This window comes from Myxocyprinus asiaticus, chromosome 18, assembly GCF_019703515.2.
Source record: "Myxocyprinus asiaticus isolate MX2 ecotype Aquarium Trade chromosome 18, UBuf_Myxa_2, whole genome shotgun sequence".
NCBI classification, from domain to species: Eukaryota; Metazoa; Chordata; class Actinopteri; order Cypriniformes; family Catostomidae; genus Myxocyprinus; species Myxocyprinus asiaticus.
The window spans coordinates 43,227,924-43,247,077 of record NC_059361.1 but is presented as its reverse complement, the minus strand read 5'-3'; the positions used below and the strand labels follow the sequence as shown (position 1 = coordinate 43,247,077).

The following is a 19,154-nucleotide window of genomic DNA, read 5'->3' as shown; positions in this document are numbered from 1 at the left end:
GAGCACACTGTAGCGGTACATTTATGCCCGCAGGGTGCAGCCACCTGGCACGACTGATCAAGGCTCCCTTCCAAGGCCTATACGTTCTCTTCCTCTTTAATGACGAAGGCTTACAAGGCTGTGGGCACTCCTTGGCCATCCTGCAGGTCCGCCAGTCCAAGGCGCTGAAAGATCTGCACGAGGGTAGGAATGATCCAGGGCTGATGCAGGAACTGCGTACTGTGACCGTGAAGAAGCAGACTGAGGTGATTAAACACATCCTGCTGCAGCGCGATCCGGCCGCCTTCAGGCAACTGAGGTCCCGGTCTGCTTTTCGCCAGAGCCGTTCCCCTGCGGTGCCGTCTCCGGCTCCCATACCATTGGAGCCCGCACGCCGGTCTCAGAGAAAAACATTCTCCCGTGGGAAGTCGGCTCCACCTGCCCCTCAGCCGGCCCCCAGGAACCCCAAACAGGCTTCGAGGCAGTCCTGACATGGGCCGCCCAGGGATGAGGCTGGTCTCTGTGTCTGGCCCGGGGCATCTCTCCAGCCCCACCATCGCCCTGGGGCCAGCACATGGTGAGTATTACATCGCTGAGTGCCCTCTGGGCCTTGGCACCCACATGTCAATAAATGAGCAGTTTCCTCATTCCCTGGGCCAGCGCACTCACAACGGCCAGGTGCTGGAACTCTTTCCGGTCAATCAGGCGAACGTGAGTACCTCTCGTGCCCTCGTTCTCCGTCGAGAGACAGCCGGCATACAGATAAGTGTGCTGGTCTCTGGGGCCACTCACCCGCCCCATTCACCGGCCACCTTTGTGGGCTTACGGAGCAGTACGTCTCCCTTGGGCTGTCTTCCAGGTGGGGCGCCTGCTCTGCCTTGCCTTGAACCACCCTGCCCAGGCATGGTAAGTCCAGTCATCCCTCTGGTGCCGCTGTCGCGAAGGCTGGAGGCCTGGTTAGCACTCCCCAGCCCCTCAGTGTGGCTTATCAGGATGATTCGCCTCGGCTACGCGATCCAGTTCGCCAGACGCTTGCCCCGGTTCAGTGGCATCCTCTCCACTACGGTGCAGGGAGAGGGTACCTCCATCCTCCGGGCCTTACACAGTCTTCCGTTCAGGATGTTAACGCAGAAGCGCATCCTGGCATCAGTATGACATCAGGGGCCTTGTGCTTCAGTACCTCGGCTGACTCGGGCTTCAGGTCAACTGGGAGAAGAGCAAGCTGTCCCCTGTGCAGAGCATCTCTTTTCTCGGTATGGAGTTGGACTCAGTCACTCTCAGGGCACGTCTTACGACCGAACGTCCTTCAGGCAGAAGGTAGCGGCAACAGTGAAACAATTTCAGAGGCTCCTGGGGCATATGGCATCCTCGGTGGTGGTTCTCCCCCTCGGGTTGATGCATATGAGACCGCTTCAGCACTGGCTACAGACTCGAGTCCCAGGGTGGGCATGGCGCCACGGCACCCGGTGCGTGACCATCACGCCACAGTGCCGTCAGACTTTCAGCCCTTGGTTGGACCTGGTATTTCTACGGGCAGGTGATCCCCTAGAGTAGGTCTCAAGGCACGTCATGGTCAGGATGGATGCCTCGAACTCGGGCTGGGTCACCGTGTGCAATAGAGTTACTGGCAGTATCGCTGGCCCTGAGGAGGCTCTGGTCATTGATTCAGGGCAAGCATGTGTTGGCCCGAACCGACAACACAGCAACCGTAGTGTACATAATCTGCCAAGGCGGCGTACGCTCGTGTCGCATGTCGCAACTTGCCCGCCACCTCCTCCTTTGGAGTCAGCAGACCTTTGTCTCTGTGAGCCACTCACCATCCGGGCGCCTTCAACCGTGCAGCAGATGCGCACTCATGGCAGGTAATGCTCCGCAGGGAGTGGAGACTCCACCCCCATGTAGTCCAGCTGATTTGGGAGAGATTCGTGGTGGCACAGGTAGACCTGTTCGCCTCCCAAGACTCCTCTCACTGCCCCCTGTGGTACTCCCTGTCCGAGGCCGGCACACTCTCACGTGATCTTGAGACCCTGGCCCGGTTACGTACCCAAGGTTCCCAACACTCCTTTTCGGGACCAGGTGGTGAACCTGCAAGCGCTCCCTTAGAGGATGAAGACCCGGCCTTGTCGTTGCTGTGTCCTGTTCGCACCCTGCACATCTATCTGGACTGCACGCAGAGCTTTAGATGCTCGGAGCAGCTCTTTGTCTGTTTTGGAGGACAGCAGAAGAGGAAAGTTGTCTCCTAGCAGAGATTAGCCCATTGGATTGTGGATGCTATTTTCCTCGCATACCAGTCTCAGGAATTGCCGTGCCCCTTGGGAGTCCGGGCACACTCCACTAGAGGTGTTGCGTCCTCCTGGGCACTGGCAAGGGAGGCCTCTCTAGCAGACATATGCAGAGCTGCGAGTTGGGCTACACCCAATAACTTCGCTAGGTTTTATAACCTACGCATAGACCCGGTTTCAACCCGAGTGTTACGCGGTAACAGCAGGTAGACCGGGCGGCCTGTTGGGTGTACCGCTTGCATTGCACCTTTCCCCTTTTTTCAAAGGTGATAATGTGCACTTTTTTATGCACAACAGTTCCCCGTACTGGTGAACTCCAGATGCCTCTTTAATTCTTTAGCACTGTTTGGTGACTAATTCGGCGGAGGAGTAATGCCACCAGGCCCAGTACTCATGGTATTCCCCTTTTCAGGTGAGCCCGTGTGCTTGGGCCCAGTGCTCCATGCATGGTGATTCCCTCTTGGTAATCCCGTATGATGAGTTTCCGCTGTTCGGTTTCCCCCTTAGGTGAAACCTGTGTTTCCCCTCATCAGAGCTTTCTCTGTCTTGGCCACTGTGCTGCGTACTCTCTCTGTAGATAGGGTCCTCCTGTGGTATCATTCCATATGTGTACTTCCCTGTTGGTAAGTCCATGTGAGGTATGCTCCACATGTTAAACTCCCTCCGGCAGGATGTGGTCTCCATAGTGCTCTCCTTCCTGGAGAGGGAAGAGCACTTCCCAGCGCTATTCTAGAAAGTGCTCAGTGGGTGATTGCTTAACAGAAAATTAAGAAAGGCACTGCTGGTAGCCTACTTGGGTAAGTGCCTCCTCCCCCTTAACGGGACTAGGGAGATGCCTTACCTAATTCGCTGGAAGGTCATGACGTGGTTGAGCGCTCGCTGCGAGGCATGCAGCTGCTTGCCCATGTCCACTCTTCCGTGCCTCATGACACGGTTCGGCACCTGCGGGGTTCCTATAGCAAACGCCTAGTTTCACTACATCGACACAACTTCGAGTGAGTGACAGACAGGGAACGTCTTGGTTACTGATGTAACCTCTGTTCCCTGATGGAGGGAACGAGATATTGTGTCCCTCCTGCCGTGGTGCTGAACCGGCCGCTGACATGGCCCGGGACTCTCTATCGGCTCCTCAGCATAAATCTGAATGTGTGATGCATGCCATCTCCTTTTATACCCATCTGTCTGGGGCGGAGAATGGCATGCAAATTCCACTCGCCAATTTTCATTGGCCTTTTCTATTTTAAGCAAAGGTGATTGGGGCTCTCAAGATCGAACCCCTAGTGTCACTACATCGACACAACATCTCGTTCGCTCCATCAGGGAACAGAGGTTACATCAGTAACCAAGACGTTTTCTCTGATCAGCTTGAGAGAGAAAGAGAGAGAGTGAAGGCAAGAGAAATTAAGAGAGACTGATTTCTCATAATAGTATGTAGAGCAGAGTATGGGGAAACAATCAGAATATAATCTCACATTGTCATCCTCAGGGATTCACAGCAAAACACACACAGACACATAAACACTGAGCTAAAATGACACATTAATAAATATGCACAAGTTGTATGTAAGCATGATCTTAACTGTTACACATTCATATACACATGCAACTAAAATTCAATGTGTCTCTCTTGACTTTGTTAAACAGAGATATTTTGTAAAACTGGCAACCAGCTTTGGATAAAAGCATATACCAAATGAATAAATGTAAAACTGTGTAATTTATACACTGTGATCATGGGGAATGTATGGAAATATTACAAAAGTGGCCTATTTGATGTGTTTAGTTACTTTTCATGCTATCTTAAAGGTTCCCTCAGTAATTTTTTCCTAATTTAAAAAGTTTAACTCCTAAAGACATGAATTGTTATTTTGCAATATATGTAGGAAATCATGAGCACTCACATTAAAATGAAGACTCGAGTCATATCAGTAACCTTATAAAAGCTGTTTTATTCTACATGGAGAGGGTCCGCACATGGGGGCTGCCATGTTAGAATCACATGACCAGCCGAATACTACTCACTTAATGTCAGTAACCGTCCTGTTATTTGACACTTTCACTCATTGATTAAAGTAGTCGTGGCTGACTGTGAATACAAAATTTCTACAATGGCATCTGAAACTGAAAAATATTGATATTAAATGATGCTGCATCCAAGCCACTAGGGTCAGTGTAAGTCCAAGATGACCCAAAGGCAAAAGACACTGAGTGCACCTTTTATGTTAGATAACAGTTTGTCTTACACATCTAAAACCTAAAGTATACTTCGCCTGTCTGTGGACAAACGCGCATGCGCAAGGTTGACTGTTGTGATAGAAGAGTCTACTAGGTGGCAATATGCACAATTGTTCTTGCTTCCTCTAATGGCGGATCCTCAGTTTTTCTTTTTCTTTATCCTTCAGAGCGGATGTCCTGTAAGTGACACGACTCGGTGCTGCCCTCTAACGTCTGGTAGCGTATAACAAAGAAATTGTACCGAGCATGTGTCGAACTCATCCATTCGCGCTCATCCGCGTGAGGTATACTTTCAAAGCTGTGCACACAACTGTGCGCAGGACAGAACGGAACGTGCAAAGTGAAGTATACCTGGGCCTTAATAGTACTCACCACAAAATATATGGGATTTGTGCCTCTAATGCTTTAAAAAGCAATCGAACACCCATCTGTGCCCTATTCATGGAAAGTTCCATTGGCACGTTTAACGTTAAAAATTTGTTTGAACAAGTTTTGCATTTTGCAGTGGTTTGTGACCAACACAATAACGTGACCAACATTATTTCCCACCGTGCAGCTGTGGTGAAGAATCCACCCAACAACCTGTGGATCATCGCTGCAGTGCTGGTGCCCATCGCTGTGGTAACCCTTATCATTATCATCATCACCACGGTGCTGTGCCATAAAAACAAGAGTGATTTCAAAAGTGATCCCGTTGGCAGCTTCAACCCCCGAGTGAAGGTACGCTTGCACAGGGTCATTATCATTTTGAATTTTTATTATTTTTTTATTTTATTAAAAAATTTTGATTTCAGTTTTGTTTTCATTAGTTTTCACTGTGTGACAGTTTATTTTTTTGTTTTTCAGTATACTTAGTTTTTAGGGTTTCGAAAGTGAATGCATTAACTGATATTATTTAAATATGATGCCATTAAATCTCTCTGGGCTGTCTAGCGTTATTGCTATTTTGTGGCATTTTCATGTTTGATGAAGGCTGGTTTTAAAGGTCTAAAATTTCATAATATGTGTATCTAAAACTAAAATGAATTTATGGTCATTTTTATTTGAGTTTGAGCGTCCCTTGAGGACACTGAGGGAATTTATTTTCTGAAATAGTTCTGTTATCCCTAGCAATAGTTTTACTTTCTCTCACAAAAAGTCTTATGTTGTCTAGCTATAAGTTTTGCATTCCCTCTCAACAGTTTTGCATTCTCTCACCAAAAGTTTTGCATACCTTCGCAATAGGTTTTGTGTTCTCTAACAATATGTTTTGCATTCCCTCCACCTGTGCTGGAATGTTTTTTTTTTTTTTTTTTTTTTGGGGGGGGGGGGGGGGGTGTAGTTATTCATCACAACAACTTCCACAGTCAATTTGGCCAATTAATAAAAAAAATATTTTATACCAGACCAGCTTCCAAGATTGTCAAAATCATGGTGACTGACTAGTTATTTATCAACATACACAGTTAGAATGCTGAATTAATCTAACTAAAGATATTCAAATCTGCTTTCACACCACTCACACAGAGAGAGAGACTGACTATACACTTGTCATTGCACAGTTCACACATACCTTTGATGAGACAGCTGTCTTCGGTTTCGGATACCACTGGAAAACTGTACTGGTTCAGCTGCATATTCTTGTGTATCGGCCCCTCTTTTTATGAGTCTGTTAAATCATTCGACAGTCATTTTATTATTTGTGTCTGCATTCAACAACATTACACAAGCACAATATGCCCTGTATTTTATACCTTTTTAAAGCAGTATATTGCATTCGACATTGTGTGACTTGAAGAGGTAAGGGTAAAAGTTATTTCCTCATCCCCAATGATAGGATACAAAGCAATATTTGTTCATGATCCCACTTTGTCTAATTCTGCTGACTTTATGACTGATCTTTGTTATCAATCATGTCTTACTGTGAATTAAGTCAAATTTTCCTCTTGAAAGAAGAATAACACAAAACCCACAAAGGTTTTAAAACACCGTTATTTTACATGATAAGCTTGATAACACTGTGCAAACAGTATATGGTCATTCTACAACTATTATATAAGTCATATCATGCAAGTTATAACTACTTCTGGACTTGTGTATAACGGAACATCTCCTTATGGGTCAGCACGTATCTACAAGCAACATAGAGTGGAAGTGACAGCTAGCGCGCCCTCATCCACGTGATTTTGTTCCCAAACCACTTGAGTGCAAACCACGCCCTTATTGAAAACTACTGGCAGGCTTATCTTACCGTTGGTCGGCATCAGATCCATTCACGATCTTTCTGGAGTTTGAACTAATCACAGGTGACTGCATGATTGCGATGACCAATGAAAACGTTCCTGAGGGTTTTGTGCAGTGTGAGGTTTGTGGCTTTATTTTATTCAGGTTCCAGGGCTTTTGTAGATCAGTGGTTAGATGGATTGATCAGATGTCTGCATTTTTTCACTTTTCTTGTTGCAAAGGGCAAAATGGCACAATTACCTATTTAAATGAATATCAGATGCTAAAACTACATTGAATTGTAGTCCATACCAGGAATATACTTTATCGTCTGTTGTTGTTTATCCTTGAGGATTTGCTATTGGCTGTTGTCATTGCATAATTAATTAGGTACATCTGTGCAAGTTTTGCGGAGTGCTTGGGGGTGTTATTACAGTTAAAGTCAGAAGTTTACATGCACTTAGGCTGAAGTCATTAAAACTCATTTTTTAACCACTCCACAGATTTAATATAAGCAAACTATAGTTTTGGCAAGTCATTTAGGACATCTACTTTGTGCATGATACGAGTAATTTTTCCAACAATTGTTTACAGACAGATTGTTTCACTTTTAATTGACTACAGTATATCACAGTTCTAGTGGGTCAGAAGTTCACATACACTAAGTTAACTGTGCTTTTAAGCAGCTTGGAAAATTCCAGAAAATAATTAAAAACCTTTAGACAATTAGCCAATTAGCTTCTGATATGATGTGTACTGAATTGTACTCTGGATGTATTTTAAGGCCTACCTTCAAACTCAGTGCCTCTTTGCTTGACGTCATGGGAAAATCAAAAGAAATCAGCCAAGACCTCCGAAAAAAAAAATGGTGGACTTCCACAAGTCTGGTTCATCCTTACGAGCATTTTCCAAATGCCTGAAGGTACCAAGTTCATCTGTACAAACAATAGTACACAAGTATAAACACCATGGGACCACGCAGCCATCATACCGCTTAGGAAGGAGACACATTCTGTCTCCTAGAGATGAACGTATTTTGGTGTGAAAAGTGCAAATCATTCACATAACAACAGCAAAGGACCTTGTGAAGATGCTGGAGGAAACAGGTAGACAAGTATCTATATCCACAGTACAATGAGTCCTATATCAACACAACCTGAAAGGCTGCTCAGCAAGGAAGAAGCCACTGCTCCAAAACCACCATAAAAAAAGCCAGACTACAGTTCACAAGTGCACATGGGGACAAAATCTTACTTTTTGGAGAAATGTCCTCTGGTCAAATGAAACAAAAATCAAAGTGTTTGGCCATAATGACCATCATTATATTTGGAGGAAAAAGGATGAGGCTTGCAAACTGAAGAACACTATCCCAACCGTGAAGCATGGGGCTGGCAGCATGTTGTGGGGGTGCTTTGCTGCAGGAGGGACTGGTACACTTCTCAAAATAGATGGCATCATGAGAAAGGAAAATTATGTGGATATATTGAAGCAACATCTCAAGACTTCAGCCAGGAAGTTAAAGCTCGGTCTCAAATTGGTCTTCCAAATGGACAATGACCCCAAGCATACCTCCAAAGTTGTGGCAAAATGGCTTAAGGACAACAAAGTCAAGGTATTGGAGTGGCCAACACAAAGCCCTGACCTCAATCCGATAGAAGATTTGTGGGCAGAACTGAAAAAGCATCTGCGAGCAAGGAGGCCTACAAACCTGACCGTTACACCAGTTCTGTCTGGAGGAATGGGCCAAAATTCCAGTTACTTATTGTGAGAAGGTTTTGGAAGGCTACCCAAAACATTTGACCAAATTTAAACAATTTAAAGGCAATGCTACCAAATACTAACAAAGTGTATGTAAACTTCTGACCCACTGGGAATGTGATGAAAAAATTAAATTATTTTGACATTTTACATTCTTAACCTGTTGATAGTTTGTAGAAGCTTGACCTTTTAATTGCTCGAGGGAGACATCAGTTTGATCATTATTTTCTATCAAGAATAAGAAAGCAGTGACTCAAAGCAGCTAGTACTCACTCCTTTTCAGTAAATTTCCATGCTATACTACTATAAATGTGTGCACCAGAAGTGTGCATATTTTAATGTCATTCTGTTGACCTGTAGGCTAAAAGTGGGAGGCCATGGCTCCCCCTGCTGGTTTCATCGCCTTTGCAACAGTTTTGCATTCTCTCACAAAAAGTTTTGCATACCCTTGCAATAAGTTTTGCGTTCCCTCACAATAAGTTTTGGGTTCTTTCGCAATTAGCTTTATTCCCTTGCAATAGTTTTGCATTCTCCTACAAAAAAATATAAAAAAATTCCATCCCCTCTAAATAAGTTATGTTTCCTCGCAATAAGTTTTGTGTTCCCCGAAACAGTTTGCATTCCCTCACAAAAAGTTTTGCATTCTCTAGCTATACGTTTTGCCTTCCATCGCAACAGTTTGCGTTCCCTCACAATACATTTTGCATTCCCTCGCAATAGTTTTATGTTCTCTCACAAAAAGTTTTGTTTTCCCTCAGAATAAGTTTTGCATTCTCACAAAAAGTTTTGCATACCCTCACAATAAGTTTTGCGTTCCCTCTGAATACGTTTTGGGTTCCTTCACAATAAGTTTTGGGATCTTTCGCAATTAGCTTTGTTCCCTCGCAAAAGTTTTGCGTTCTCCTACAAAAAATAAAATAAATAATTGCATTCCCCCTAAATAAGTTTTGTTTCCTCGCAATACATTTTTTGTTCCACAAAATAGTTTGCATTCCCTCACAAGAAGTTATGCATTCTCTAGCTATAAGTTTTGCCTTCCCTCACAACAGTTTCTGTTCCCTCACAATAGTTTTGTGTTCTCTCAAAAGAAGTTTTGTGTTCCCTCTCAATAAGTTTTGGGTTCCCTTGCAATATCTTTATCCATGCCCTAATTACAAAAATTATCCATGGTTTTATTTATCGCGAAAAGTGTATTGCGAAGGGACTTTTGGGGACAATTGTGAGGGAACGCAAAACTACGGTATTTTTTTAGAAAATAAATTCCCTCCCTTTCTTCTAATGTGCTACATATTTTTCAAGTCATGAAATGTTTTGTTTCAGTTTTTATTCAATTTATCAGTTAATGATAATGGGTCTCATTCACATGTCTGTTTTTGTTTTTTTTTTTTTTTTTTTTTGCGTAAAACCTATGTGTGAATGTTTTCACACAGTAATCATGAATAAGTTCTCTTAAATTTTATTTTAAATTAATGAAAAAATAAACAGCCATTTGAAACCACACGTAAACAAAAATCATAGACTTCATGAAAATCTTGGAATGCTTTAGGCCAAATAGTTTTGTAATATATATTATTATTATTAGAAATTGAATAACTAAGTGATACTACAATAAGCCTTATGTTAGAGTAACAAAAATGATGGGTGTCATCATAGCTCGATCTGAGATCACGTGTAGTCTAGGCCTATTTTTAAGGATACGTTTGCAGAGAGTGACAATTGGCTGTACTGGAGATTGTGCAAAAAGCCAGAATATGGAGATGGTTTAAGTGTGTTTTATGCAAGTAACTTACTACAAAGATGTGCTCCTTCATTTACAATACTCCAGATTCATCAACATTAGAAAGAAGGGAAGAACAAATTAATTTACGTATGTTCCAGTTGTGAATCAGGTGGAAATGTTGCATGAGAACTTTTTCTGCGCACAGAAGTACACAACTTATACAGAGACTATTTAACCAGAGATAGAGCACTTGTATAAAAATAAATGGGAGAAATTGTAACACTCAGTATGGCGGATGTAAAACAGGAAGTCCTGCTTTACAGGTAAAAGAGCAAATCACCTTTTAGCACAGACATCACCTGTCAGTCTACTCGAGAATGTGCATGTGCATGAGCTGGACCAGCCTAAAGAAGCACCATTTATGATACCATTATTGTCAGATTTTAATGCTGATTTGAAATGTTTTTTTTTTTTTTTTTTTATTTGTATTTTTTTTTATCATATTCTTGACCAACTGTTTTGGAGATTTCAGTCTTTCCCAGTTCAAGTAGATAGGAACTTTACTTTCATGCCGCTTGTATCCATAGAAAATAGCTTCCCTGGATGGTTCCCAAGATGGCCGCCGAGTGGACTGTCTTGCCTTGAAAGGGACTTTGCTTATATGCATTTATTAGTGAATGAAACCCCATAACAAGCTTCACGCTTGATCATTTCCCATAAGCCGCTGCTTTGCTCTATTCCTCATTATAACTCATTACAATATTTTGTACACATCATATTTTACACTGGCTTCATCAACAGTTCTCCAACTCTTACATGCTTTGCTTGCTTTGCCTCTGGGAATACATCCCAAGAGAGCATATGAGAGAGAGAGAGATGGACATGATTGATGATTCTTCACGCTGTTTTCTCTCATTTAGACTGCTTACTGGAGAGACGTGGGTTATTACCCTCAGGTAGTTATTCAGCTCTTCAATCATCTCACCTGCTGCTCTGGGCTCCTGATGTGCACTCTGTGTAGCGTAGACAGGTCACAAGAACAAATACTAATCTTTCTGCTCAATTTTTGGAAAAGTCCAGCCAAAAATGACAATTCTGCTGTCATTTACTTACCCTAATGTTGTTCCAAACCTGTATTATTTGTGTTCCACAGTAGAAAGAAAGTCATACAAGCTTGGAATGTCATGAGGGTAAGAAAATATTGACAGAATTTGTCATTGTTGGGTGAACTATTCTTGAAACGCACACAGCTTCTTAATTCAACATACTTTTCACAATATATATATAGAGTGCTGCAGATTGAATGTGTGTGTCTACACAAATCTATATTTAACCTGCTCTCCAAAAGAAAGGCAGAGCGCAGCTTTCTGTTAATTAAAAATATGTCAAGTACATCATATTTATAAAGTATAATGATCTGACCTGTTTTTTTTCCCGAGCACACCTCCTGGCCTAGTTTACCATTTACTATAACTGAAACTACTGACAAAATTATGCTTGACCATCACTGATCATCTCCTTGCATTCAGTTATGCAGCTAAATAAGTTTAAATATGTGACATTTGACTGAAAAGTCTAACTTTTCAAACTTTTATTAATTTTACTAAGAAGTCAGTCACACTGTTGATTCACATTGCATTTACAAATTAAAACTTTAAGTGAACAAATCATACTCATTCCATTGTTTCAGCCATGAATGACTTGGTGTTGTTTAATGACTCACTTAGAACATAAAATACACATTCATGTAATACACAACACCAGGAATGTTAGATCCAGTCTCCCACTAGATCTGTCTTTCTGTCAGAAGATATCCAAATATCAGAGTTTTGTCTGATATCAAAAACCCATGCAACATCAACTGCTTATGTTACTGTAAGTCTCCTAACAGCCCAAGAGATGGACATAGGCATCAGGAGAATATAGCAGAAGGCAGGAGACGAAGTGATGGTAAAATTGAGCAGAATTTATTGAATAATCTTCAATCAAATTCAATGTTTTTTTTTGTTTTGTTTTTCTCGACACAACAATGAGCAGTTAATTGGAGTGTGATAGACTTAAGAGTCAAACTTAAATAGAATTTACAAGCTGAGTTCTGCTACACACTTTGCACTTACACTATACCTTATGCACTCGTGTTTTTACTACATGGAAAAATTTGCCATTTTTCAACTGACGGACGTTCTGTTTCAACCACATGCAATGTGTTTCCATTAGCTTTAGCGCATTATCCAACCACAGTTAAACACGTATCTCTCAAATAATGTACTGTGCATATTCACTCCATGTTGGGTGATGGTAAAGTCTTCAACTCACATTTGTAAGGTGCTGTCTTCACAGAAGCTTCACTAGTTGCCACATTCCCTGTTAATGCACATATTCACTCTGTGTGGGGTGATGGTAAAACCTTCAACTCACATTTGTAAGGTGCTGTCTTCACAAGTTTATCTACTTGCAACATTCACCATTAACCCTCCTATGGTATTTGGTTATTTTTGACCAAAATAAAATTTCCTAATTTTTTATTTTTTTTTACCTTTTAAAAGACTTAGTGACTTTATCTCCATTTTCTATCTGAACATACAAATAAAAATTAGGCTTGATTCAATAAGTCTAAGTGGTTGTAAAAAAACAAAAACAAAATAAAAAACAACACTTTTGGTATTTGCTGTCAGAATTGATCAACCATTGAAAATTTATGGGAAAGACCAAAAAAACAGCAATTTTTTTTTTATCTGTCAAATACAATCAATAAATCTGCCAAAATGAATTTCCAAAAGAAATTACAGGGTGAGACTCTAAAACATCCTCAGTGCAAAACATACAAACCCACTCATACATAAACACACTTACACACACACACAGATTAACTGGTGAGACTATAAAACAAAGTTGTTTTTTTTTTTTTTTTTTTTTTTTACATTTGTCAGAGAAAAATAAACCAGTCACAATTCTAAACACACACACACACAGAAATGAAGGGGTGATGACACTCACAATGCAGAAAACACACACATACACGCACACACACACCTGTTTGCTAAATAAATTTTTACAATAGAAAGTTTGAAATTGCAAAATGTTTACTCTGATTCTTCTGTTTTATACTCCTAATTGAATTTTTTAGAATTTTGCAGTTCATTTCTGTTTCTCAATGTTCATTTTGTTAACATAATTTTGCATTTACTTTGAATTATTACATTTTTATGTTTGAAATAAATTATTGGTAGAAAAATGCTTATTTTGTGTTTTCTCTTTGTAACACCATGATCAGGTTTGATTGCAAGCATAATGACATTAAATGCAAAAACTGACACTTCAAATCAATTTTAAAATGCTAAACTTTGACAAATAATAGTTTGATAATGTCTAAATATATCACTGTATCACACATCTTACCCTACTGGTCAAAAATGACCGCAAATACCAAAGGGAGGTGCAATTTTTCAGTACCATTGGAGTGTTAATTACAATTGTTTTGTTAGGCCAGCATTATGGCCAGGTAACTCCGCCCCTTCAGCTACGTATGGCAAGCCACTTGCGCTAAATGCATGAAGTGTCCAACATTCCACACTCTGTTAGAAGCACGTCATCCGGGTACTCGTAGTACATTTCTTTTCATTGCATTTTCACGTAAACATACTACTCATCTAACTTGCACAACAAAATGGCAGAGAATAGTATGTAATTTGGAACGCAGGTCATGCACCTACAGATTTAAGGGGCAAAACTGGCAATAAATTTGCAACTTACTACTGAGTTAAAATATAACACTGAACAAATAGATTTCAAACTCAAAGCTGTGGAAGCGCTTTAAGACAAAACACATAAACAACACTGCAGTAATGTGATGAATGTTATGTTACAATAACGTACAGTGTCAAAAAGTTTGACTTTTCAGTCTGGTATTCACTTGCTCTGTAAAAAAGTGAATCTGTGCAGTTGTTACCTTAAAAATGTATTTCTATCTGACCTGTCTCTTAAAAATTACTTACAATATATAGTCAGATTGATTTAATCATGTTAAATCATACAGTATATTTGACTGAAACTAGTTATTTAGATGTTACAACATTTTTTTACTTGCATAGTAAAACATTTTTACAGCATGACAGCTGATTCAGGACCAGTTTGTAAAAACATGGATTTTACACTAATTATGTATTGCACAGTATACCCATTATTATACACACTGACCACTATCTAGCATTCAGTTATGTCAGTTTCATTTGGCAAAAACAAAGATCAGTAGATAAATAATAATGTTCTTGTGTTAATCAAGATTCTTTGAAAACTAGTATTTCATAAAATGTATTTATTGCACTTGAAACCAGGATGAACAATTTTAATGGAATAGTCATATTTCTGAAAGCACACAATTATTTATTATTAACTTTACATTTGTCCAAAGGAATTATTCCAAAGCTAGGCAGCTGATTTTTGGAAGTTAACCAGCTTCACCAGAAAGACTATGCTGGTCCATCAACTTAACCAGCTATGTTTTGCTGGCAAATAGCATGGATTTGTAGGTTGACCAGCTGGTCTAGCACCAAAACAACACACACTATCCTTGACCAGCATGGTTTCTCTAAGCTGGTCTTTCCTTTTCTAGTCTTTATGTTTTGTAAATAGGTTTAAAAATGTGTAATATTCCTGATATGCTATGCTTTGCTTAGCCTGTTCAGGGGTTTGACTATGCCAAGCAGCACCTGGGTCAGCAGGATGGTGATGAGGGGTCCCTCCCTGTTACCCAGGAGACCATGATTCTGCCACACCCCATTCAAGATGCCCCACTGTCCTTAGACAAGACCGTACGTCAAGATGGATCCTCCTCCAAAAAGAACTTGACGAATGAGATAAGGAAAAGGTATGTGTGAAGAAACTCCATCTCCAACTTTATACTATAATGCCATTGTTCAGTATTCATATGGCAGCTGTAGCAGCAATGCTTTGATATGGTGTGATTCGGCACAGGGCCACAAAACAACTCGTTATGAAGACATAACCTGCAGACACTACACTCACTGAGCACTTTAATAGGAACACCTGTACACCTAATTTTTCATGAGATTATTTAATCAGCCAATCTTAAGGCAGCAGTGCAGTGCATAAAATCAGCATATACAGGTCAGGAGTTTCAGTGAATATTCACTCCAGTCATCAGAATAGGGAAAAATGTGATCTCAGTGATTTAGACCGTGGCATGATTGCTGGTACCATATGGGCTGATTTGATATTTCTGTAGCTGCTGATGCCCTGGGATTCTCACACACAACAATCTCTAGAATTTACTCTGAATGATACCAAAAAAAACAAAAAAAAACCATCTAGTGAGTGGCAGTTCTGTGGTTGGAAACGCCTTGTTGATGAGAGAGGTCAACGGAGAATAGCCAGACTGGTTCGATCTGACAGAAAGGCTACAGTAACTCAGATAACCACTCTGTACAATTGTAGTGAGCAGAATATCATCTCAGAATGCACAACGCGTCAAACCTTGAGGCGGATGGACTATAACAGCAGAAGACCAAATCGGGTACTTTATTTGGACCATAGTGTTCCTTATAAAGAGTTCAGTGAGTGTATACAGTGCTCATCTAAAAATGTTGTCTGTGTATTGAATTAATAGTTCACCCAAAAATTATAATTCTCTCATCATTTACTTACAAATTACAGCTTTGTGAAACCCACAATGTACAGTTTTTATTGATACTGTAATAGACACACACACACACACACACACACACATGTATAATTGAGCTAGGACTTCTGTGTGTGTGTGTGTGTGTGTGTGTGTATGAGATGAGAAAGCAGACAAAGAAAATGACATAACCATCCTCTCAGCTTTATACATGTACTGACTCACTGCTGCACTTTGTTGCTATGGTTACTTGCAGTAAGTTGCCAAGTGAGGATGGCTCTGTCATCAGCAGTGAATCAGTGAAGAGGGTCTCAGGCAAGAGATCGAGTGTGCAAAAAGCCACAGCGCAGCAAAAACCTGTGACAAGGAAGATTAATGGTGAGAGACGCCTCTGCAGTTTCAGCACTTTTCATGCTCAGGTCACAAACAAAATTCAATTCAATGGAAGTTCTTAGCACAATGCCCTGGTGTAGTTAGAGGTGTAGTTCCCCCCAAACATGACAATTCTGTCATTATTTACTCACTCTTATGTGTAGACTCTTTCTCCCATGAAACACAAAAGGACATTTTTAGCAGAATGTTCACGCTGCTCTTTTATATACAATGAAAGTGGATAGGGACTTTCAAGCTCCAAAATAAAAATAAAAAAAACCACTATAAAAGTAACATAACAGTAGTTTGTATGATTTTTGCTCTATATTTAAAGTTTTCTGAAGTCATGGTGATATGACAACTTTCTGTCAGAAGAGAGAATTATTTCTGTAATATTTCTGTAATATATGACTTTATTTACTAGGGCTGTTGATTTAACATGTTAATCCAGTGCGATTAATTATATAAAAAATGTATAGGCTACGCGTAGCTTATACAGAGATATCAAACCAGCTCTTCAGCAGACAACACAACAATCAAAGGCATTATTAGCAAGGCATCTAGCGTCAGAGATACTGTTCAAACAAACAATATCTGATGTAATGATCTTTGCATTAGTCTTTTATAGATAACCTGTCTATTGGTAACAGCCCTGTTGGTGATGTCAGTTGTAAATTCAAGTCCGCCTCCAAAAGTCTCTTTAAATAGTCTTCACTTTGCCGCCTATGTCGACGACGATAAATTTTTCTCCGCTGTCATCCACGACGTCTCACCTGCAAAATATTATGCTTTATCTATGGTAATATATCTTTCTTTTACTTCTAAATAAAAAAATATAATATTACATATATATATATATATATATATATATATATGTACAGTATGTGTGTGTGTGTGTGTGTGTATGCGTTTCAAAACTTTTGACCGGTAGTGTGTGTGTGTGTGTGTGTGTGTGTGTGTATATATATATATATATATATATATATATATATATATATATATTTAAAAATAACAATTTATAATTATTCCATCATTATATAGTGAATTATTATTTAAGGGGCTTTCTCAGCAAATATTTATATATCGGCACACCATGTAATTAATTCGATTAAAAATTGTACAACTGGCTGACGACTTGAATGTGTTCTACTGTAAATTTGAAAGGCCCAATCTCACACCCCACACCCGCTCTGACCTTCACTTCACACAAACACCAACACCTCCTGCAACCCCCTCCTCTCCCCTCCTGCTACTCAACCTGCACTTAAGATCTGTGAAGAAGAGGTGTGCCTTGCTTCTGAAGAAAAAAAAGACAAGGAAAACACAGGGCCCAGATGGTGTTTCACCTGCGTGTCTTAGATCCTGTGCTAACCAGCTGGCCCCCATCTTCACACAGATCTTCATTAGGTCACTGGAGCAGTGTGAAGTCCCATGCTGCTTCAAATGCTCAATCATCATTCCTGTCCCAAAGAAACCAAAAATCACATTACTTAATGACTACAGACACATCGCCCTGATGTCTGTGGTCATGAAATCACTTGAGAGACTGGTGTTGGCCCACTTGAAGGACATCACTGGACCCTTTCTAGATCCCCTTCAATTTGCTTATCGAGCAAACAGGTCTGTGGAGGATGCAGTTAACATGGGATTGCATCATATCCTGCAACATCTGGACAGACCAGGGACAAATGCAAGGATCCTTTTTGTGGACTTTAGTTCGGCTTTCATCACCATCATCCCAGACTAAACTACACCAACTCTCTGTTCCCACGTCTATCTGTCAGTGGATTACCAGCTTTCTAACGGACAGACAGCAGCTTGTGAGACAGGGGAAATTCACTTCCAGCACCTGTACAATCAGCACTGGTGCCCCCCAGGGATGTGTGCTCTCCCCACTACTCTTCTCCCTGTACACAAATGACTGCATCGCCAAAGACCCCTCTGTCAAGCTCCTGAAGTTTGCAGACAACACCACTGTCATCGGCCTCATCCAAGATGATGAGTCTGCATATAGAAGGGAGGTTGAACAGCTGGCTGTCTGGTGCAGTCAAAACAACCTGCAGCTGAACACGCTCAAAATGGTGGAGATGATTGTGGACTTTAGGAGGAACACCCAAACACTGACCCCCCTCACCATTCTAAAGAGCACTGTGGCATCAGTGGAATCATTCAGGTTCCTGGGCACTACCATCTCACAGGACCTGAAGTGGGAAACCCACATTGACTCCATTGTGAAAAAGGCCCAGCAGAGGTTGTACTTCCTTCACCAGTTAAGAGAGTTCAACCTGCCACAGGCGCTGCTGCTACAGTTCTACTCAGCAGTCATTGAATCTGTCCTCTGCACTTCAATAACTGTCTGGTTTGGTTCAGCTATGAAATTGAATATCAGAAGGCTACAAAGGACAGTTCGGACTGCTGAGAGGATTATTGGTTGCCCCCTGCCCACCCTTCAAGAACTATACACTTCCAGAGTGAGGAAAAAGGCTGGAAAAATCACTCTGGCCCCACTCACCCTGCCCACTACCTTTTTGAACTGTTGCCTTCTGGCCGATGCTTCAGAGCTCTGAGCACCAGATTGAGGGTGTGTTTGGGTGCAGTTTGAGGATGTTTTTGGGTATAGTGTAACTGGTGCAGTGAAAGTGTGTTTGGGTGAAGTGTGAGGGTGTTTGGGTGCAATGTGAGTGTGTTTGAGTGGAATATATTTTTTTTTCTGTCTTTCTATGCAGCTAATTGATATTGGCTTATAGCTTGCACCTAACCAAGACTGTGTCACTGAGAGACTTTGTTAGTGTAGAATGTGAGAAGGTGTTTGGTGCACTGTGGATATTTATTTAGATGTTGTATGAATGTGTTTAAGTGCAGTTTGATTATGTGCTTGGGTGCAGTGTGAGTCTGTTTGGGTGCAGGGAAAGTGCATTTGGTGCAGTGTATGTATGTTTGGGTGTAGTCTGAGGATGTTTAGTGTATC

General features: G+C 41.0%; 1 protein-coding gene across 1 annotated transcript in view; it reads left to right on the top strand.

Moving 5' to 3' along the window:
* Window positions 1-19,154, top strand: part of LOC127456305 (UPF0606 protein KIAA1549L-like) — a 169,092-nt gene that overhangs the window by 88,839 nt on the left and 61,099 nt on the right. The window contains exons 11-14 of the mRNA XM_051724727.1: window positions 5,053-5,216; window positions 11,097-11,132; window positions 14,853-15,043; window positions 16,071-16,192. Coding sequence (XP_051580687.1) covers window positions 5,053-5,216; window positions 11,097-11,132; window positions 14,853-15,043; window positions 16,071-16,192 — 513 coding nt within the window. The remainder of the gene's footprint in view (window positions 1-5,052; window positions 5,217-11,096; window positions 11,133-14,852; window positions 15,044-16,070; window positions 16,193-19,154) is intronic.